The sequence below is a fragment of the Limanda limanda genome, chromosome 8 (genome assembly GCF_963576545.1).
Source record: "Limanda limanda chromosome 8, fLimLim1.1, whole genome shotgun sequence".
NCBI lineage: Eukaryota > Metazoa > Chordata > Actinopteri > Pleuronectiformes > Pleuronectidae > Limanda > Limanda limanda.
Window position 1 is genome coordinate 28,341,194 of NC_083643.1, and position 22,925 is coordinate 28,364,118.

General features: G+C 40.9%; 1 protein-coding gene across 1 annotated transcript in view; it reads right to left on the reverse strand.

The window, feature by feature from the left end:
• Positions 1-647: 647 nt before the first annotated feature.
• Positions 648-22,925, reverse strand: part of ankrd27 (ankyrin repeat domain 27 (VPS9 domain)) — a 38,457-nt gene continuing 16,179 nt past the window's right edge. Inside the window, exons 6-28 of the mRNA XM_061077113.1 lie at positions 20,230-20,283; positions 19,436-19,501; positions 18,261-18,337; positions 17,891-18,012; positions 16,796-16,874; positions 16,081-16,213; positions 15,831-15,923; positions 15,462-15,583; positions 14,746-14,828; positions 14,502-14,617; positions 12,354-12,446; positions 11,205-11,402; positions 9,988-10,047; positions 9,142-9,258; positions 8,939-8,983; positions 8,726-8,842; positions 7,931-8,125; positions 6,581-6,700; positions 5,961-6,134; positions 4,601-4,694; positions 4,329-4,407; positions 4,178-4,241; positions 648-3,156 (exon numbers count right to left, since the gene is read on the reverse strand). Coding sequence (XP_060933096.1) covers positions 2,539-3,156; positions 4,178-4,241; positions 4,329-4,407; positions 4,601-4,694; positions 5,961-6,134; positions 6,581-6,700; positions 7,931-8,125; positions 8,726-8,842; positions 8,939-8,983; positions 9,142-9,258; positions 9,988-10,047; positions 11,205-11,402; positions 12,354-12,446; positions 14,502-14,617; positions 14,746-14,828; positions 15,462-15,583; positions 15,831-15,923; positions 16,081-16,213; positions 16,796-16,874; positions 17,891-18,012; positions 18,261-18,337; positions 19,436-19,501; positions 20,230-20,283 — 2,919 coding nt within the window. The 3' untranslated portion in view covers positions 648-2,538. The remainder of the gene's footprint in view (positions 3,157-4,177; positions 4,242-4,328; positions 4,408-4,600; positions 4,695-5,960; positions 6,135-6,580; positions 6,701-7,930; positions 8,126-8,725; positions 8,843-8,938; positions 8,984-9,141; positions 9,259-9,987; positions 10,048-11,204; positions 11,403-12,353; positions 12,447-14,501; positions 14,618-14,745; positions 14,829-15,461; positions 15,584-15,830; positions 15,924-16,080; positions 16,214-16,795; positions 16,875-17,890; positions 18,013-18,260; positions 18,338-19,435; positions 19,502-20,229; positions 20,284-22,925) is intronic.

Consider the following 22,925-nt stretch of genomic DNA (forward strand, 5'->3'; position numbering starts at 1 on the left):
GTCAGGAGCAGGCGGTGGTGATGCTTACTTGCCAAACTTGTTGGTTAATCGGCAGGATAACACACAACTGATTTCCACAAAACTTGGTGGAAGGATGGGAAATGGGCCAAGGACCTTTTGGGGTGGATCCAGACAAAGAGAGGGATTTTATTTTAACATTCTCACCAGTTTCCCAGAGAATAATGCATGAATGTTGATGAAACAAATCAGGCATATTTAGAGTTTGTGGTGCAGCTTCACTGAATTTAAATGACTGTTGGTTCGCTGGGTACAGCAACTTAAACATATGTTTTAAAAGTGATATATAACTATATCTATTATTATTATTATTATTATTGTTGAGCCTTCTTTTCATATTTTACCTAAACTGTACCACATATATGTATTGACATAATATATAATAGGTTAAATCTGAAAAGACATATTCATATACAAATATAGTATACTGAATATACTGTATCTGTAAAATTACTACACAATGCAATGCAGTGACAGTTAAAAACAATACAAGTCTGACTATTGGCAGCAAGTTTCAAGAATCAAACTCAAGTGGCTGAAATTAACTGAAAATATGACGATACGATTTAGAAAATCATCTACAGTGATTGATTTGTAGTGAATGGATGAAAAACATGCAGAGCCAGAGGTGTGATCCTTCAACTTTATCCATGTCTCACATTCAGGAGAAGTCGAACCTCTCTGAACACACAACACCCTCCCGACAACACAGTCATAAATAAAATTTAAATGCATACAAATAATGAAACAGTACATGGAGTAGTACGATGTTAAATGGGAGTGAAAAAAAGAGAGAATCCATCAAACTGTAAATCAAATTCAACCCTGTAATCTATCCAATGTCTAACATTCAAGTAAAACAAGCTCAGATTAGAGCTGCACTCTAATGGCTTTACATAAAGCTAAAGCGACAACATTCAAACAGTATCAAACTAAAACAACTTCAGTTTGCATCCCTTTTTCTTTTTGTTTAGCCTAGAAGTAGAAGAAAGTGCTTCACACTCAGGAGAGGAGGGGGAGTTAGAGAAGCTGCTTCAGGGTGGACAAGGGAGGGGGAGGGAGAAATCCTCAGCTCTGTTAGTATCACTGCTCAAGTCACAATGAAATGATACTTTAGCAGAATCTTTGAAATCCATATTAGCTATGGAAAAATCATGTTGAGGTGGATTAAATGTACAGAATCATTCAGCCCAGTTAATTTAGAACAGTGTTTGGTTTTTTAAAGAAAATCAGGACACAACCATGTGAAAAACGCCAGGTCCTAAACATGTTTTATATATATTCAGTTGTGTTGTGGATGTTTCTCAATTAAGAAATGTAAGTCAACAGGATGTTTGCTAGGATGGAAAAGATTAGTGCATTTTAGTGCATCTACTCATACATATAAAAATGAACTCCTGAAATGTGTTCGTCATGACAGCTCCTTCAAATCCAAGAATTTCTCGAGTTTAAAAACGACAGGAAGGAAATCTGTGGATTTTCGGTGCCGTCAGAAATGTGTAACGGAAACCACTACACACCTTTTACACTTCATTGTGACTTTAAAGGATAAGTTATCCCAAATTACAAAATATATTTTCACTTTACCTTCCATGCAGAACAGGTAGGTATTTGGTTCATCCACGTTTTGAGTCAGTCTCTGAGATGTCTGCCTCCACCTCTGCACAGTGGAAGTGGATAGTAACAACATCCCTATCTGCAAACAGTGTTGTGGTTACTTGACTAGAGAAGCCCCAGATCTTACTTACAGGGCGGCTGTGGCTGAGGGGTAGAGTGGTCGTCCTCCAACCTGAAGGTCGGCGGTTCGATCCCCAGTCTGAACCATCTGCATGCCGAAGTGTCCTTGGGCAAGATGCTGAACCCTCAATAGCCCCCCATAGAATAACAAAGTGCTGCAAGTAGATGCACTGTATGAATGTGTGTGTGAATGGGTGAATGTGTAACTGTACTGTAAAGCGCTTTGAGTGGTCATCATCAGACTAGAAAAGCGCTATATAAATACAAATCCATTTACCAAATCCATTACCATTTACTGTGAAGGGTGTTTTTTTCCATTTTAATACAACACAATTGAGAAGGTGCACATGCTAAACCCTCATGTATGATGTTGTAACTCTGCAGTTAAAAGTGCTGCAGTGGAGACAGGGATAACGTTATTGCTGCTGTGATAGCATTGAATAACCTGACCATAATGTTCTGACCCTGTGTGCAGTGTTGTGTCTGATTAACTGGACTTCATGGATCATTGGCTCACCGCCACATCAACGCGGCACTGTGTTATTTTATTACACTGCTGTTTTTGGACTGAATAAATGAAAAGAAGAGACCAATTATAGTCATGCAAGTTATATAACTCCCTTCATCTCTATTGTACTGGAGTGGAGGCAGAAATTTGTGCTTGCAATACAACTACAGGTACAGTAAGTGATCACATAGGTTCTTTCTAATATGAGTGAACTCTTTATCCCATGTTGTTCCTGTGAAGTAAAAACTGTAGAAAGTTTTAGCTCCAACCAGCTTTTAGTTGAATCCATTTGACTGTTGGATGGGGGGGTGGTGGTCAGCGGTGTGGGTGGGATTAGAGTTTCCATCTTTGCCTTCTGAAGTCAAGGGCTCTGTGTCGATAAAAGGCCGAGTCTGGTCGTCACATGGCTCCACTAATGTTCCGTTTATGGCCTGGAGGCTTTGGCTGTTGGTGTGAGACGGCTCCTCTGACTCATGTGAAGCAGAGGGGTTAGCGAGGATGTGTGTGGGATGGGCTTCAAACAAATAATCGGCATGTAATGACGTGTTGGATGGCGGAGATGGGGAGGTCTCGCTTCCGGTGCTACAGCTAGAGACATCAGTGGAGTGAGCTTCATCTGTGTCTCTGGACGTGTGAACACCTGCTGACAGAGTGTCCTCAGCAGTTCTGGAGGCGGGTGTGTCCTCAGTCTGACTGCTCTCTTTCTGGGTGCATTCAGATGCATTGCAAGTTGGAAAAGACACAAGCCGCTTTATTGTGGTTTCTCCAGAGTCCAGGGTGTGACAGCGTCCTAGGGGCCGCTCTCCCCGCCGGGGCCCGGGGTCGCAGCTTCCTGATGGACTACTGCCCTCTACTGTCTCCCCTCGTCTCAACTTTCTCCTGTCTGGATTCTTCTGTGAAGAAACAAGGTTCAACTGTTTTACTGTTACTGTCATTCATCCTCATACCTAGAATACAGCTGAGCTAAATATCATTCCTCACTGATAAAAGGGCAGAAAATAGTGCAAAATAACAAACAATATAAAAAGAGAGCAGAATAAGAAGGTGTGTGTTATTTGAGTGCAGGGGATTAAGTTGCTGCCGTATGTAAACATAGCAAATTGTGTTAGCATACATTGGCAGAACCAATGTACCCCACCTCTGGCCCAATGTCAGCTGGGTTCGGCTCCAGTCCCCCCATGACCCTCAAAAGAATGTGCATATAAGTGGTATAGATATTGGATGGACAGATGCCACTCCAACTCTAAAACTGTAAGGTACTGTCTAAGAACACGCTCAACCATGTTTTCTTTTTTTTTTTTTACACATGAACATTCTCCATTGTTGATAATCATACATCCAATCATGTAATTTTACTCTGACTATATATATATATGTATTTGACATAAAATCTGTATAATTTGTAATGATTTCTGAGATGTATTAAAAATACTAGAAATATGATAAATATCTTCGAATGGTGGATCTATTGCCCAGAAACATGCGTGATGTTTCACCGCCACACAGACGAGGAAGTCTGATTTATTTGTTCAATTAGTATAAATGCCAAATTTTATTAGACTTTCACTACATTTTATTTTGTAAAATTGAATAAAGGGAAATCTCACCAATTTGAAAGAAAGAGCATTCAAGTGTACCGCTGAGGAGGACATGTCAGTATTCTGAGAGCTATGGTGTAATTAAGTGAAACAGAAACTGGGGAATGAAAACTTAAGTGGTCAGTCATTACTTTCCATCCCCTGGAGACCACGAATGTCTGTAAACATTTATGGAAATCTATCCATTTGTTGTTAAGGTATTTCACTATGGACTAAATAGTTGGACTGATGACTTCTCCTTGGCCTCCTTGCCTTGTTGTGGCCAATACATGCTCACATAAGGAGTGCAACAGTGAGAATGTGCACAGTATAATACCTGGTTCAGGGTTGGTGAACACCTGGGGGGAGAACCAGAGGAACCTTTCTTCATCTGCTCCATCCTGAGTTAAAGGACATTAAAACAAAGTTTAAAAACGACTTTTAAACAAGCAAAGTCTATAGACCTCTAGATAAACAAGGCAGTCTACCTGCTGATGGACTGAGCCAGTTTCTGTCTCCTGCCATTGGAGTGATCCTGCAGCCTGAGACGCTGCACAAATGAATGAGCTGTAGTGGTGACAATAGAGAAAGATCATTTCATGATAAACTACTGACACAGTAACTGACAAAAACGCCTGAAATGAGAAGAACATCTCAAGTACAGATTGATAGCCTTGTTTTAAAAGCATTAAATAAAAGGCGTCTTCTCTTCAAAGAGGGTTCGTGGCAGTTTGGAAATGATCAATGCTGCTAATATTACCAAGAGCTCCTTTGGGCACAGAGAGGAGTTTGATGGGTTCATCATCAGGGGAAAGTCCAGACGCCTTCTGCAGAGCTCTCAGGATCTCAGTGTTCTGCAGAGGAGAAGAGGAATCAGTGTTACTGCTGTCAATCTTTCTAATCCTGCTTCAGGTTATTTGTACATTGCTCCACCAACCACTTTAATTTACAGTTGATCTTTAATCCTGTTGACCGTGGAAAATCAAATCACAACTGACAATAACTTTCTGATGTTACATATGCAGGAATATTCTTTTAAAGACACCTTACATACAGTAAGTTATGGTAGCATCACTACAGTTGTAAACATTGATCGAGTTCAGCTGGTTGGTGTATAATTTAAACTGACGGCACAGTGGAACGTGGATGTGTGCTACCATAGTACAACTGTGTCTTAATTTAAAATAGTCTAGTGGGTCAGTGTGTACAATCTAGGGAGGATCTATTGGCAGATATACATCAGTGTATAATCAGCTGAAACTAATAATCATTGGGATTTTGTTTCCTTACAAAGAGCCTTATATATATCTACTTCAGGAGCAGGTCCTCTACCAAGGTCCACCTTGTTGCACTGTCATGGTGGTCCCAGAAATTCAGAGCAGACAAGCCCCTCCCCTCTAGAGCCTGACAGAGGGTCTTTCACAGAGGGGCTGTATTTGTGAACGCAAATGTCAGAGTAAGTGCCTCAGGATGTCTTTATCCGGAATTTCTCCCTTCACTTACATTTTGCACACAAGCAGATCATCTGCGTAACGCTTGTTGTGCACCTGCCTCTGTAGCTTCACATTACATTACCACCTAGACAATGTACCCTCAGACCAAGTTCTTATTGGTCAAAAGCTAAATTGCTTTCAGCTGCCTCAAGATATAAATGTACCTATAATGCACCTGACCACACCTCTTTTTACGACCCAACACACCCATTGGTGCTCAGATGGGCACAAGTGTATCTGATTTGTGAACAATGAGTGCACTGGACAGGAAAAGGAGTCAGTCTAACACTAGTAAAGAATTATGTGTCATTCTTGGCGCAGCTTTGTGCCAGGGCCCTAACAGTAAAACTGTTGGAAATAACTCATTTATAATTCCATAAAGTTACAGATTTGTATTTTATTTTAGGTTTGGTGAGACATGATTGATCCACCTCACTGTAGCCACAGTGATACTTTCCTGTCGGCACTCTTTGTCAAGCAGGAACACTCCTAAATACACCTGCCCAACAAGTGCCACAGTCCTCTAATGCTTTTATCAAGAATCTAGAAAACAATTTGTCATTTACAAGACATTTAAGAAATGTATATATATATATTTATACATATATACAGTGTTTGCAGGACCACCTTTCCACCCAGTTCGTAGGCGCAGTCCAGTGGCGTCCTCTGCCTCTTGTTTCTGAGGCTGGGTGAGGCTCCACTCCTCAGCAGCAGCTCCACCAGTGCCTGGTTTCCGCCCCGCACCGCCTCATGGAGAGCCGTGTTCCCCTGAAGGTTTGCTACGTTCACCAGGGCGTTACTCTGCACAGACAAATTTAACAGTTTGCTGCATACAGACACTGTTGATTTTAAACATTAATGTTCTTTGTGGCATTATTCATTGAACCATATTAAATAAAAGGAGCCTATCGTCGGATTATTCCTGCAGTTGTACACAGATTTTTTTCCTTTTGTCTCCGTCATGCTGCCAGGGAACAATAGTTTTTATTGACGGATCTGCTCTAAGAACATTCTGCTCATCATAATGGTTTTCCTTCTGCATAAGAGATGAATAAGCCCTGTAGCGTCTTTCTCTTTCTGACCTCTCTCAGAGCTTTAACGTCATTCTGGCAGCATATAATTCAGACTTGACTTGTTGAACATTGTGTAAATGGGTCCAACCCAATAAATTTGCACCCATGGTGTTTAAATCAAAGTGAAAATGGTTTTAATTCATATGTGTTGAACTAAAGCCACAGTGTGTTTACCTGTAAGAGGGTAGTGACTGTCTCCAGGTTTCCACAGAGACAGGCAAGTATCAGAGATGTGTTACCATAGTGATCCTTTTTATTCAGTTTGGCATTGCACTCAAGCAGGAACCTCACCACCTACACACATGAAGGACACAAAACACACCCAGTCACTTCATCATGTTGATTCAAAATCCTTCACATTAGGGGAACAGAAGCCAGTATAATTTGAAACTTTGTGGAGACACATTCTAATCCTGGGTGTGAACAGTCAGACTGTGACAGCTGTCCACTTATGATGTGAACACCTGAAACATAATACCAGTGCTAATACCAGACCTGAACATGGGCTGTGGGTTTGCGCAATGCCAACTGTTCACCAGACGGTGGTGCCACAGAACCTGACAAAACCAATGAACCAGACTTCCTTATTCCAGAGAAATGATCAGAGTGGTGGCTGACCTACTTCTACATACCAATACTTTTTATCACTAGGGTGAAACAACAGAGTGACACAGCACTGTGACCTGCTGCAGGAATCCTTCTGCCATACAAAACACTGAGGCTGAGCCTGCATCCACATTCACAAAGATTTTCTTCAAGATTTCATATAATAATGAGATTAAGTTAAAAAACAAAATAAGAACAGATGGATTATAGAAATTTTGACTGATTCTATCAGGGTAATGAGTAACATGTAACTGATTTCTGGATTTCTATCTTCAGATAAATTAAATAAATTCATCTACTGCCAGAGATTATTCTTATTTAGAGCTAAAGTAGCATTAACATCAGTGCTTCAGTGAAATTCTTTATGCAAATATATTGTATAGTATATACTTTAGAATATACTTTTGCATCAATGAGATAAAAGAGTTAAAACACACATTTTTGGTATTAGTATTAGTATTATTATTATTGTAACTATATATCACATACACACTTATTAAAACCAGAGAGTTCACAATGATATAAGAACAAAATACCAAACAAAAGCATGGGACTAGTTAACCAAGTGATTTAAAGGAAGTATCCCTGCAAAATATCTACTGTATATAAGTGACATATTGTGATATAAAATGACATTGACATTTAAATACAAATCTTCTCTTGCATCCAAATAGTTTTTGAGATCAACAGACCTATGAGTAACTTAACAGAACAAATCAAACTCCATGAGCTATCTAAAATGCTATATTGTTACACAAGCATTTTAATGTGGCAGTTTGAATTATAAAATATCTGCAGTGCATACACTTCTTTTACAAAAAAATAAACCTAATGGCACAAAATAAATAATAGAAACATCAGAAACAGTTGGACACTGTGAAACAGCTGCTCCTTTAGTCAACCACTTCCCACCCCTACCTGGACGTGGCTGTTTTGGGTGGCCAGGTGAAGCGGCGTGGCGTTCTGGTTTGTGCGGGCGTTGACGTTGGCCCCGTGGCGGATCAGTTGGGCAGCCAGTGCTGAATGGCCATGCAGGGCGGCAACATGGAGTGGTGTGAAGCCTTCAGCGTTACAGCTGTTAACACCGAGAGCTCCAGCCTGCAGAACACACAGCTGCAAGACACGAGGAGGACAGAGGGTCAGATTGGTTCAGCCAATGCAAAGAAGCAGGACACATCATAAGAACTAAAGTCATGTTTTGTGTCCTTTTGGCTGCAAACAGACCAGTTTGTTATTGCTTTACTTTAGCGCTCACATGAAGCATTTATAACTAGTATGTAAAGGTTTAATAAGGGGTAAATAAAACCTTTACTGTAACAGCAGCCAATTACAGAATAAGGAAGGTATATGTAAAAATAAAATATTAGTCCAATATACGATAACAAAAAAGGAATAAGAAAATATAATCAATTTTTTTATCTTACTATATTCATTATATTTTATTACATTTATCTTTAATTCTTTGTTTTACTGTATATTTTATAATTATTTGCTTTCATGTCAAGTACTTTGTACTTGACATGCAATTTCATGCAACCGTAGTTGCATTTTATACGGTACGGTTCAAATAACTGATGGGCTGCCATGACTAATACATTAATTAACACTTTGATCTGCTTACAATTGCATAATGGAGTTTATTAAACCCTTGTGTACTGCTTACAACTGTGAGTATATGGGAATATAATGTTACTGCCTAACGAGCTGTCACACCTTCTGAGTGGGGGCACAGTTTCGACACTGACAAAGCGGATGACAGAGCAGCGCCTCAGACAAGAGCTCTTCTTCATCTTCCTCTTCTTCATCCATCCACTCCAGCAGGTAACGCACCTGAAACAGACACACACCGTGTCAGATGACGTCAACAGAACACGGTGTTCAGGTAGTAATTGGATGTTGACCGCTGCTGTTTAACTTTGCCCTCACCATCTCCACATCACCATCTGCCACAGCACGCAGCAGCTTCTCCACCTGCCAAAGAGCATCATCATCATTATTGTTGAGTTTTTGAATTGTGTCGTTTCCTAGTTGTTGATCTTTAGTTTGTGGCGTCTGATCAATGGATGATGTTGAGTTGAGATCGGTGTGTTGGGTGTGTCTCCTGTACTATCAGCCTTTTCCCCGGTTACCTCTCTGTGGCGGACCCGTTCTCCCTCCGGTTTTGCCTCGGACCCCAGAGAGGAGGTGCTGGAGACTGAGGAGCGACGGCTACTGCAATCTGAAGCCAGAGGGGAGCGACTGGGAGACTGGGATAAAGAGGAGGTAGAGGAGGATGGACATTACTGATATATTCATGTACAATATTAGCAGCATTTTACTCCTAAAAAAGTTATTTCCTATAAACAAAAATGTCTTTGGTCAGTAAGAATATTTAAACTACTTCCAAGTGTAAATCAACCCAAGAATCATGTTATATATTGTGTGTATTTTAAACTAACACAAACAAATGAAGGGGCATTGTGGCCCTAGAAGTAAGAAAAATGTCACTTGACGTATTCAAACGATTGCAGAAAACAAGTAAAATACTTTTTTCTACCATTGATTACAGCAACCAATATTTCAACTGGTCATCATTGTTGTGAGAAACAACAACGCTGCATCTCCCTCATGTTGGCATGAAAACACCTGAAGTATTTTAGCCCTCTGAAAGCAGACTGCTGCTGCTTGCTTCATTGAGCTTTGTTTCTAAAACATGTGGTGGAACCGAACAAACCCTTGAAGTAGAAGATGTCGCAGGAGAAAACTTATTGACTCATGGAAGAAATTAGTTTTGCAAATGGAGTTAAAAAAAGGTTGTGAGTTTCTAATCTTATTCTAGACTGAATCAAAAATAGATTGTAATTTTTTTCTCTCTGGCACTTGTTTGTTTTTCAGTCTAAGTAATATTTGTTGCTTATTAGGTTTGGATTCTGTGACCCACGACCTCTCACATTTACATGTTGCTTGATGAAGACTTGTGAGTAGATCAGACTCACATCAATTCGGCTGCCTCTGCGATGATGGCCGTTCTGACTTAATTGCAACAAAGTGAGGATCTACAGGAAAATAAGAATGAACACACACACACACACACACACACACACACACACACACACACACACACACACACACACACACACACACACACACACACACACACACACACACACACGTATTAGTGACAGGAAGGCGTTTCAGCAGTAATAACATTAGCTGAGGTCAGATTCCTGTGATTCTTACAACCTGTATACACCTGCAATAAAATGTGTTAGGGTGATCAGATAGCTTGACCACATTAAGACAGATTGTGATCTTGTGATTGTGATATTTGGCTGTGGTCAGGGACACATAAAGACCACATTGAACAAGTGAGTGCAGTTGTGTTGTTCATCCCCATATAACAACTACGTAAGCGAAATAAATATTCAACTTTGAGGTGGCTAACACAGCTAGCAGCCATTAGCCAGTAAGCATTTCTCATGTTCTTCCATACACAATGGAGAGTAGACGAGACCAATTGAAAAGCACGAAATCCTGTTAACACAGCTTTACATAAAGATACAGGAGGATGTAACATAAGCTGGACAGAGTGATCCGTTCTCAATAAGATCTTAATGTGGACACTGGAGTCACTGATAAATACCAGGTGTAAATGCAATCACGGTGATATGAAATGATGTGAAAATACGGGATTATCATGCAAAATAAAGATCTCTAACATGGTAACGCTAGCACCCCCGCAATTTGTATTTTGTAAGGTTGTTGTAAAAGAAGTTACAATAATTCATTGAAATTATAATAAACTAAGATGTTACAATCATTATCGTAATTTTTTAAATCCTTATCAATTGGAGAAATCGCTACATTTGTGGGTCTCTCTCCATACATCTAGGTTTGAAGTGATGGTCTGAAAAATCTCCGTTTCGAGGGCTATAAAGGCCTAACCCGTAACCCTTTATCCCAACAGGTATTAGGACAGCCTGCCCCTACACGTGAATGCGCAAAACGAAAGGGAAGGGCTAAGGGTGAAATGGGATTTGGACAATGGAAAAGCTTAAAATAATGAAAGAAACTTTTGTCAAAGTTTGACAAACCTGAGCCCAGAGAACCAACACTTCTGAAATGTACTTCTGAAATCATGAAGCCTCAGGGAGATGCAAAACGCAAGTTTTCACTCCAATCTGGTATGCTCTCATCCATGTGTGTTGCTGACCTTGGTGTTGAGTGCACACTGCAGTGGCGAATCTTTGCTCTTGTTAGGGACGTTGGTACTCGCTCCGTTCTCCAGCAGCACCTGGATGATTCCCTCGTAGCCCCATCGAGCCGCCGTGTGCAGCGCCGTGTCACCTTTCTCGTTCTGCAGGTCCAGACGGCACGTTTGGACGTCGTAGTACACCAAGGCCTTCACACACTTTACAACCACAACACAGAGCACAACAGCCATCACAATCATTTTCACTACCAGGTATTAAGTTGATCAGGGATTTTTCCTTCGCCAACCAGTGCAATTTCAGTCTACATAATTGTTTTTCCAGATTAACATGAGATAACCTTTGACCACTGGAATATAATCAGTTAATCTTTGAGTCCAAGTGACAGCTGGTCAAAATTTGAAGAAAATCTCTACAGGCAGACTTGAGCGATCATGTTCAAAAGGCCCAAAACATGTTTTGAGAGGCCACCCCAACCTTGAACTTTGATGACCCAAATCTAATAAATGTATCTGTTAGTCCCATTGAACATTTGTGCCAAATTTTAAGAAATTCCTCCAAAGTGTCCTTGATTTATCGTGTTCACGATGCAAAAATTGCTTTATGACGTAACAGCAACCTTGACTGGAACCTTTGACCACCAAAATCGAATCAGATCATTCTCGAGTCCAACTGAACATTTGTACGAAATTTGACGAAATTCCCTGGAGGTGTTCTTGAGATATCTTGATCACCAGAATAGGACAGACAGACAGACAACCTGAAAAAACATCATGTGTTTCGCCACTGGCATTCGCCAGCGTAGAAGCACAAGTAGGAGACAAGCTGCCAATAGCAAATATTAGGCGTGTGTTGAAAAAATGTTGATTTAACTTTTACATTTTGTGGTTCCATATCTGTCTATTAGCAAGATAGAATACTAATAAATCATAGTTAAATACTTTACAGTTTTACCTCTTTAGGCATATCAAATAATTAACTGCTAACAGTTTATATTGAGATAGTTTGCACTTACTGCTTTGCATTTAGGGGTCATATTAAAGCTTGAGAACCACTGGACTTATAATTATATAAGTCCAGTGGATAATTCAAATTATAGTAGTGTGCTGACCAAGTGGCTGTGATGAACAGATCCTCAGTGTTTGACTTACGTCCTCGTGTCCATACATGCAGGCGAGGTGCAGCGGTGTGTTGCCGTTGTTGTCCTGAGCGTCTGTGTTGGCCTTGTAGTGCAGCAGCAGCAGCTACAGGGCAGAGAGTACATCATTCATTGTCATGGATCATATCGATTTTATAGTATTATTTTCTTTTCTATCAATAATCCCAGCGCCTCTTTATTCATCTTCCCTAACACACTGATTTAGCACTGCAGGTTGATGGACGGTTACAAAAAAGGTAATAAAACATTGGTGAAACAAAATCCAATCCTGAGATTTGATTGTTTTTTCATTAAACACATTCCTGATGCCTCATTTCTTTATAAACCCTCACCACCCAATTTTTTCAGACGAAACTGACGCTTACTCATCAAAGCTCCCTTTCAATACATACAGTTTATGTAGCAGTACAGTTGCAATATACTTTGATTCAAATTAAGTTTGGACTATTCAGATGATTATTATTAACATGTAATAATGTACATGTTAATAATGTACAATGTTGAACCATGATATTATAGTTCATTACTATCGCCTCCTCCTGGGAGAGGGATCCTTCACATGTGGCTCTCTCTGAGGTTTCTACTTATATTTACCCTGTTAACAGGGTTTGTGGTAGTTTTTCCTTACTCTTGTTGAGGGTTAAGGACAGAGGATGTCTCACAATGTTAAAGCCCTATGAGACAAATTGTGATTCGTGAATATGGGCTATACAAATAAAATTTGATTGATTGATTACTGTATATTAAATTGTCTTATTATATAGTTACACAATCCTAAATATTTGTTACTGTTTACTGTACTATAGTTATTATTCTATTCCCCAATCCATTCTATTACCTTTCGGCCGGGATAATTACTCTAGTCAACAATACACTTGGCTTTCTATTGGTTAGGAAATGTTGACAGACTTGTTGCAATCTAAGCAGAAGTAGGGTATATTTAAGTGTGAACATCAAAATCTGAGCGTGAAATAAGTTCTGTTAATAACCTGAAAGATCACACTCTTGAGTAAAGGAAGGAACATAATATAAAGCAATAAGGGAAAAATCTCTAGAACTGTTCAACAATTAGGAGGAGTTTTGGATCATTGTTCCAACAGAGCTGCTTCAGCTCAGACGTGCTGGTGAGGGGAACTCTGACTCCACATCATCTCTGTCGGGTTAAGACACACAACTCTGGTTTTTTCTGAAGTCATTCTGAAGCAGATTCACTTCCATGTTTAGAGTCATTGTGCTGCTTTATCAGCAGCTTTTACAGATGATTAGATGCAGACAAACACTGTGACATTATCCTGTAAGAGTAACTAAGTCTTCACTGTTGGGATCACGCCATGTTTGTATGCTGTTCCCTTTTTACAGGGTAGTGTTGCAAGTTCTTCGCAAACAATTAGTTTCATCGGTCTACAAAACCTTTTTGCTAATGATGAAGAGAGTCAAGCTGATTGTTGGCAAATGTATGGCTGCAGTGATATTTTGAATGAACTGTTCCCGGCTACATCATTGTGAAGGGTACCTCCGGATGAATAACTTTTGGAGCTGATCAGTCTCAGGGGAAGAACACACTCTTACAGAGCAGGCCTGGTGTTAAGCTGAGGTCTGTCTGTCTGCCTGCTTAAAGCTGCCTGTTTGTCGTGTGATCATGCACAGCAGAGCGGTATCTACTGAGTGTCAACTATTCTGCCTGACAGTGGGCGGGGCTTCTCCTGGTGCTGTCATTGATCAGTCTGATTGAGACAGATGGGTCGATGTGTCAACAATTGGGTAATATTTGTGAGTGGTAATATTTTTGTGCGGCCTGGTTCACATCAGCAGATTAATATAAAGTTCTGGATGTCCCACATTCTCATATTCTTGTACCTCGATCTTACTGAGGACACCCGTATGCAGATTGCATTTGCCAGCCCCTTACCTTAACCTTCACAACTAAATGCCTAACCCTAACTCTTACCCTAACCCTAACCTACAACTAATTCTAAGCCAAAACCTAAAAAGTCTTAACCCTCAAACAAGCCTGTGAAAACGTGAGGACCAGCCGAAAATGCCTTACTTTAGAAAAACTAAATGGTCCCCACAAATATATAGGTACAAGCACACACACATACACCCAGTGTACTGTAGGTTTGCGTGTGAGTGTATTCACCGTGACTCCCTGGTATCCCCGTTGGCAGGCCAGGTGCAGCGGTGTGAGGGCGTGGTAGTCTGTGGCATTGACTGTCGCTCCTTTAAACACCAGCAGGTCGATTAGCTGAGCCTGACCTGTTTTACACATACACACACAGATAGAGTGAAGTTAGTTAATCAGTTTTCATGTACATTCGGGCTGTCCCTCTGTTAAAGATATTAAAGCTTGTGTTTTATCCCTCTGTATGTTAGCAGCTGCTCACCACAGATAGCCGCAGCGTGCAGAGGCGTGTAACCTCGATCATCTCTGGAAAACGGTGTGATGATGGACGGATCATTCAGTCGCCTGCAACCGGATGCCAAAAGCCAGAGTGAGTTACAGCAGTAATTCAAAGACAACACTAAAAGTCAAGAGGCACGAAACTGACTGATCTCAGTTAAAGTCATGGGTGCTCGGGGAAATAAATAAAGATCTGATCTTTAACAAATAAGCTGTCTTTGTAAAGGTTCTGATGATAGAAACTTTCAAATGTTCCTCAACTCTCTTAATCTGTAGATGATTTCTAACAGTTTACGGCCACAGGAAATATGCTGGTGTCATTAATGATCTTTTAATGCCAAAATAATACACACAGCTCATGTAGTTTTACAGTTCTCCACCTTTACCCTGTGAATGGAAGCTAAATGACTGACTGATGTGAGTGTGTGTGTGTGTGTGTGTGTGTGTGTGTGTGTGTGTGTGTGTGTGTGTGTGTGTGTGTGTGTGTGTGTGTGTGTGTGTGTGTGTGTGTGTGTGTGTGTGTGTGTAATCAGAACACAGCTTTGTTTTTTTTACTGCTGACATGCCACATTCACTTTTAAACCATGTGATGACCTTTGGGAAGTGTTCAAATTCTTGGGAAGTGTTCACTAGAATTTGGTTTTAGTAAGTGTAAGAGCATTTAGTCATGGATGATGAGTAGTGTGTCTGGATGCTGACCCGGACAGCTGGAGGTCGCAGAGGTCACAGGAACAGAGGGGGTGACACATCCTAACGTCCTCGTCGCTCTCTCCTTCACTAAGCAGACGTTCGACCTCAGCCTCATTTCCACTCGCTATGTGCTACATCAGACACACACACACACACACACACACACACACACACACACACAAACACACACACACACACACATGCACATAATAAGTTAATAAGATATAATTTACTTGTTATTGTAAATTGGGGCTCCTACAGTGACCCGTAAATTATCTACAATTCTAGCAGGTTGAGACAACCTGAAAACATTGTGGTAAACCGATGAGTGTCTGGTGGAGCGACTGTAATTGACTACAGAGTGGTTGGGCAGCTTACCTCAAACAGACAGTGGATGGGTGTGGCGGTGCTTTGAGACAAGGACCTCATCCTCTCTTTAAACAGCGCCTTGTCGTTCAGTTCACCTGAACCCTGGGGGAACAGAACCAACAAAGCATCTTTAACATTGAATTCTGAGATACATCACTGCTGATCGATTACAACTGTCTGTGTGCGTGCGTGTGTGTGCGTGTGTGTGTGTGTGTGTGTGTGTGTGCGTCTAAGAGAGAGGTGTGCGTGTGTGTCTTACAGAGTGTGTGTCCTGCAGCTTCCCCAGGTTGATGTACTCCACTGCAGCCTCAAAGGTGCTCAGACAGTAGCTGAGCTCATCTTTACTGGAGTGGCTGAAGCAGAAGTTCCTGATGTAGCTCAGGTTGGCCATCCTGCAAACAAAAAAAACGTAAACATACACAGCTACTGGAAAACACTCGCTCCACCTGTATCTGTTAATCAGATGGACAGTGCATTCACCCTGGAGCACATCAATGATATTGCTTAAACAACCAATGTTTCCTGTGCTACAGTAAGTTGATCTGCTACAACTTGTGCTGTCACTACTCTGTCATAATCCCTTAAGAGTTAATTTGGGGGACTATGAGGAATTTGTGACAGAAAATAAGTTGACATTTTATTGTTTTTTTTATGGCTTTATTTCAAATTTGACAACTATTATATCCATTAATTGTTACAATAACGGCTATCTATATAATAATGGGCTATTTCCACTTGTTTATTAATTGAAGCAAACTTCTGGAAATCATCTTGCAACCCCTATTTGGTGTCTCACAACCCTCCAGGGGGTCCTGACCCCTATGGAACCACTGGTGAAAAATCCTTTCCATCTTTGTATTTTATATTATATTTCAGTTGAGCCTCCTGAAAGTCCACACAAACCATTGTTTGTATTTTTTTCCCAACCAGCATCAAGGCCAGAGGTGTCACAGTGACTTCTCCTCACAGCTCACCAGTTGGGGATTTCCGTCTTCACCAGCAGGTAGAGGATGACAGAGAGCAGGTCGTCTGCACTTACGGCCTCAATGCTGACTGCAGGGGGAAACCACACATTTTGTCAAGTGAAATGCTAAAAACAAAGCAACAGTCATTTTACACCTCATTTTCCCTCCATTCATCCTGCTGTGTCCTCCTCACGCTGCCTAAGAGCCTCTCCCTCTGTCCAGGCCAAATGACTAAATTGGCCACTTGACAAACATTAATTAGGAGTGGATCGTACCATGCTAACGAACGACAGTGGGGTTGTTGTTGGCCAATAACCTTGGATTTCCAAAGCAAACTGGACAAACACATTAGAGTCTGACAGAGCATGCACTGTCCCATGTGCTGATCTGATAACAGACAGTGAGCGGGCACTACAGACCAGGCAGGAGTTCTGTAGGCCTGTCCAGAGAGAAGACCAGCTTACATATTGATGTTACCAAATATTAATCTATGATTAGGTAAATCAGCAGGGAAACGTTGATAGTCGTAACTAATTAAATCTGCACTAATAACAGTAGATATGATGGAGATAAGGTGAAGCAGAGGAGTCTCTCTTTCATGCTAATATAAATAAATGTAATTTAGTTTGAAGGAACAAATTCAAGGTTATATTACATTTTAAAATCTCAAGTTGTTTTTAGGAAATTCAATTCAGTTTAATTTGTATAGTGCAAAACACATTATACATATCTCAAAGCACTTTACAGAGTGAGGTTGAGGTTAAAAAAAATAGGAAAAAAAAAGAGCAGAAATGGGGGAGAGTGTGAGGAGAAATGTATGTGTTCATGTTTTGCTCCTCTAACTGAAGAATTTCTTAAATCCTGCGTTTCAATTAAACCTAGCGCTGCACAGTTTCTCAAACTTTAACTGCGATTATATATTCTTACATCTGTGATCCATGGGTGGTCTTGATTTGAGCATCAGTCTGAACAAAAGCATCAGTTTTGCATCGGATCAAGTTTAATTCTTTGTCAAATATCAATCAATAAAGTTTATCTAAAATTTGATGAATAAAATAATTTGATTGATTGTCACAGACAAACAAATACACCCACACTGTGTACCTGAGTGTCTGGGTGTCTGGGTAGCAGTCACAGTGACTCTGCGCAGGCACAGCAGTTTGAGGAGTGGAGAGGTATGCTGGTTGAGCTGACTCAGCTCTCTCTTTGCCCGGGGCAGGTTTATACTAAAGAAACACAAGAGGAGCACGGGTTACAACAGTGGTAGACAGGAACTTAAAACATGAACAAACAGAGAGGAAAATCATGTAAATTAACCAGTTATCAAAACTGTAGGAATTCAAGAAAACCACATTAAGGCAGCATCCGTAATATTACATTTATAAAGCCTGTTGCTTTCAGCAAGCAGTTGTTTGAGTCTATGTCATTGTTTCAAAACATTTCCATTTCGGCCGTTTCAACTGATCGAACTGACCTGAACTCAGGTTTGACTCCCAGCTCTTTCTGCTGCAGCTCTTGCAGACTCCTGGTGGTTTTGTTGAAGGCAGCATCCTGTTGATGAGCAGCAGAACAAACAGTAGATCAGTTCTGCTACCAATGCCATCTATCCATCCAATGTTTCTCTCCCCAGCTACACGTTCAAGCTCCTCCTAGGAGATCCTGAGGTGTTCCCTCAGCAGATGGAATATTCAGTCCCTCAAACGGCTTCCTGGTCTACCCCAGGTGTCCTCCCAGTTGGTTGTCCTTGGAAAACCTCCAATAGAATGTGCCCAAGAGGTATCCTGATATGATCCCTGAACCACCTCAACTGGCCCTTTTCGAAACAAACGAGCAGTGTCTCAACTCTGAGCTCCCTCCAGATGTCCGAGCTCCTCCCCCTACCTACATAGCTTATTTCAGCCGCTTGCATCTACAGCCTCACTCTTCAGGTCACTACCCAGAGCTTGTAACCATGGGTGAGGGTTTGAACATATATTGGCTGGTAAACCAAAATCTTTGCCTTGAGTTCCCTTTTTCACAATGGTTTGGTACAATTCTAACATTACTGACGCTGCCATTACGTTGACATGAAAAATCATCTTTGATTCATTTCAACAGGACATTTCTATCAGATTAAAATAAAAGAGTCAGAGAGGACACATACAAAACCTAATGAAACTGTAACCAATGGTCTGAATTCAGAAACTGAGATCTAGTTATGTTGCTGTTAGGGAGACCCCTCATTATGCCCCCATTCCTGTTTTACACTGAACCAAACAAAGCTTCCACATTTACACTTTAGGACACATTCTGGCGTTCCAGAAGCAGAGATGTGACATAGAACACAACACTATACACTGACACCAGCCCCCATTTGATTTTGAGGGACTGACATCATCTGTTTAACAGACATTGATACGTTTTTTGAATGCCCTCCATAGAGAGGACCTACTCCCAATGTAAATATAAATGGCTCATTCTAGAGTAAAGAAAACATCAATTTAGATGATTTCACACAAATGAAAATATTACTAGGATTATTTTATTTTCAATTTATGCCAATAGATCCCTTTCACCTAAATCTTACACACTGGACATTTAATTGGTAAAGCAAATATTTGTATCAGAATATGTTGGAGGTGTGGGGAAGCAGTGAGGGATCAGACCTACCTGGCTGGCTTCAAGAGTTCCCACAAAGTTAAACATTAAATCATGGATACCATGATGAACATACATCTGGGGGAAAAGGAGGAAAAATACATTTTGGTTTACAAGACTGGAGTATTGGATACAGAGTTAATCGCAGTTTGATTTTTCACATATACACAACACAGCAGGAGGTTCTCTGCACAGATGCGTTCACGACAGCATCAAATCCCCCGCATTTATTCCAGAAGCAGGAAGTGACGTAATAACTCTGCTGGGTAGATCACTTGATTATACAGCAGCAGTGCACGCTCCTTTATAGTGATGGGGATTACAGCACTTACAGCAAGAGAGTTGGATCTTTTGGCTCCATTCCTGTCTGACTAGCTGCTTCTTACCAGTCACATATGGGTAAGTGGAAATTTGACGTTAGGATCTGGCAAAACAACACACATGGACTGTCCTCGCATTTATTATAGTAAGGTGGATGATTAGTGGGCAGCAACAGTGAAAGCAAGGCTTCATAGTCCTGCTGACGAGAATCAAGCGACTCCAGCAGCCATTGCAGATTTGGGCAAAGCAACAAAAGAATTTGGTTTCCTTTTTTGGTACCCACCCAAAAAATTCAAAACTTTCACAAATATAACATCCTCTTTTTACACTCCAATGAAATGGGGGCTGCTTACTACCTTGTAGACTCATATTAAAGACTTTCACTTTGAACTAGATGTAACCTTTTTGTACTGTCTGCAGATTTGCTTAGATATCTGCTCATCAAATACGGTTTAAGAAACAAATTTGAATCAAAGTGAAGTTACCTCCACAGCCTGTTTGAGAAGAGTCATCTGAAGCTCCTGCTTCGTCCGAAGTTTCTGTAGAGAAACACCATCCATGAGAGCAGACAATGCAGAGAAATGCACAGCATGTGATGCAGCTCCGTGATTAGGCAGAACATTTTCAAGGGAAGAATGTGGGGCCGGGTCAAAACACTTATGTCACAGATGATCTTGTTAGACTTCATAGGCTCTAACAAAACATTCTGATGTCCTGTGGAGTCATTACTGATTAACATGCATTCTGATGCTGAGAAGTCTAGGTTGAGTAGACAGATTATTCGGAGGACACGGGTCGTACTGAACACTTCTTTAGGAGCACCTGAGGTCAGACCGGAGCATTCTTCACAACCAACACTTGCACATGATGAGCGCAACCTTTTAGATTTACTACCAACATGTTCGATGGTTAAAGGTGTAAATTGGTATGGTAACGTGTAATTGTGTAAAAGTGTCAAAACATCCAAGCTTACATTTAAGGTTGTGAAACTCAAAACTTTGAAGTGAAGATGATCATAGAGCAATGGCCAAGTGTGTGACTAGCAGTGTTGGGAAGGATACTTTCAAAACGTATTCCGTTACAGAATACAGAATACATGCACAAAAATGTAATCTGTAACGTATTCCATTACATTAACTAATCTGAGTAACGTATTCTGAATACTTGGAATACTTCCGGTTTGTATTGCATTTTTTAAGTGTATGATTGGCGTTGTTATAATCAGTGGAGCAGCAGCAGTTTAAACTCTCTCTCCACCGATGCTGCGGGCCCGCTGGATGTCCGGCTCCCATCCACTCCCACCTCTGTGCGGGTCTCACCGGAGGCTGAACCCCCCCCTGCGCCAAGGCTGCCTCGCGCCGTGCAGCGATCGTTTCGGCGTCGGGTCTATTTTTTGCGCTTGACGCGAGCATATCGCTCCAGGAAACACACTGAAAAAGGATTTTAAACGATATTGATGACATATTTTATATGATATAAATGATAAAGCATGCATCCCATAGTTTGTATTCCCCTTCTGTTGTCCTGGAGTTTTAAATAAAGAGAGGGGGGGGGGGGGGGCGGAGAATACGTAATTTACCCTCGACACCCGACATTGAACGGAGCAAACAGCGGAGAAGTTCTTGAAGATGGATGACATTAAATTGGGACGCTGTTGCAGTTAATGTTGGAGCAACAAGTGACCATATGCTTTTATACTACTGGGTCAACGGGTGATATTATTTTAGCGTCGCTTCAGCGTCCGGTGTGAACCCTGCGTGCCTCGCTGGTCTCCTGCAGAGCCATGACAGCGGAGCTCTGGGAGCGCAGGTCGGTCTTCTCTCACCAGGCGCTGGGAGGGCAGCTTGCGGATCAGCAGCTCCGTAGATTTCTGGTAGCGACGGAACTCTCTCAGAGCCAAGGTCCCGGGGCCTGTAACGGTCCCGAGCGGGTAGCGGTGAGGCTTCTTCACGCCGCCGGGGGCCGGGCGCTCTTACGGCAGCCCTGGTCTCCAGCTGCTTCCTGGGGGCTTTGCCTCCGGTGGATTTACGAGACAGTGATTAAACTCGTGAAACAGAGAAGTACCGTCATGTAATCCACTGATTTCAACAATGTAACTGTATTCTGAATACCATCTATTTAATTTGTAACTGTAACGGAATACAGTTACTCATAATTTGTATTCTAAATACGTAACGCCGTTACATGTATTCCGTTACTCCCCAACACTGGTGACTAGTTAATGATAAATTAGTCAATGTCACATGCATTTTTTTTGTAATGCCATGATGATACACATGTTCAGAAAAAATGTTTTCGTCCTGCTTTCATTGTTTACATCCTGCAATGGCCTTTTCATCAGTCAACTTGTTGTGATACATCAACCAGTGCTCTATAAAGACCTGGTTTATACAACATGGTTGTTTATACGACATTTACAGATTTAAAGAAAAGGTATGAATATTTTTAAATGGGCCATTGAGCATACAAGCTGTAACTTTCAACCAGCAAACAGCTGCAGAGTAATCTAAAGGGGCATTACACTAAACTAGTGTTACTGTTTTTATCACTGACAGGTTAAATTGTTAGTGACACTATTATGGAAAGAGTTCCTACAGAGATACACCTTTAGAAAATCCTTTTATCTGAACATAAACAGTTATATTGCTATGTTAAAAGCCACTGACAAAAACAATAATTTTAAGAGTTGCTGGTTTGACTGAATAATGGACTAACTACAAACTTTATTTGCTGTATTATTTATTTAAACCCCTAAAGATGGAAAAATGCGGTTTTAAAAATACCAGAACTATCCTTTAAGTCTGTCAATTGTATTCATCAAGTGTTTCTATGGATGACTTGTTTACCACAGCTTAAAAGTTAGGATTCTTCCTTCTGAGCTGACATGAACTAAGCCCCCCAAGAAGAACAGAACAGCACCTGATTGGAAAAATTAACTGTCAATCTTCCAAGTTGTAGTATACGATAACCATTCTTTAAACAACTGGCCAGTGCAAGTAGGTATGAGATAGTGAGCTTTGCAGAGTCTGCATTTGCCTTGTTGACGAATAATGTCATTTCCAGGGTCAAAATTCACCTGAACTTGGACACAGTCTACAAGTTCTCACTGAACACTCTTCCGTTATCTCTATCAGCCTCTACTGTATCAGACTAACAGCTGATTCAACAAGTTTTTTACTCA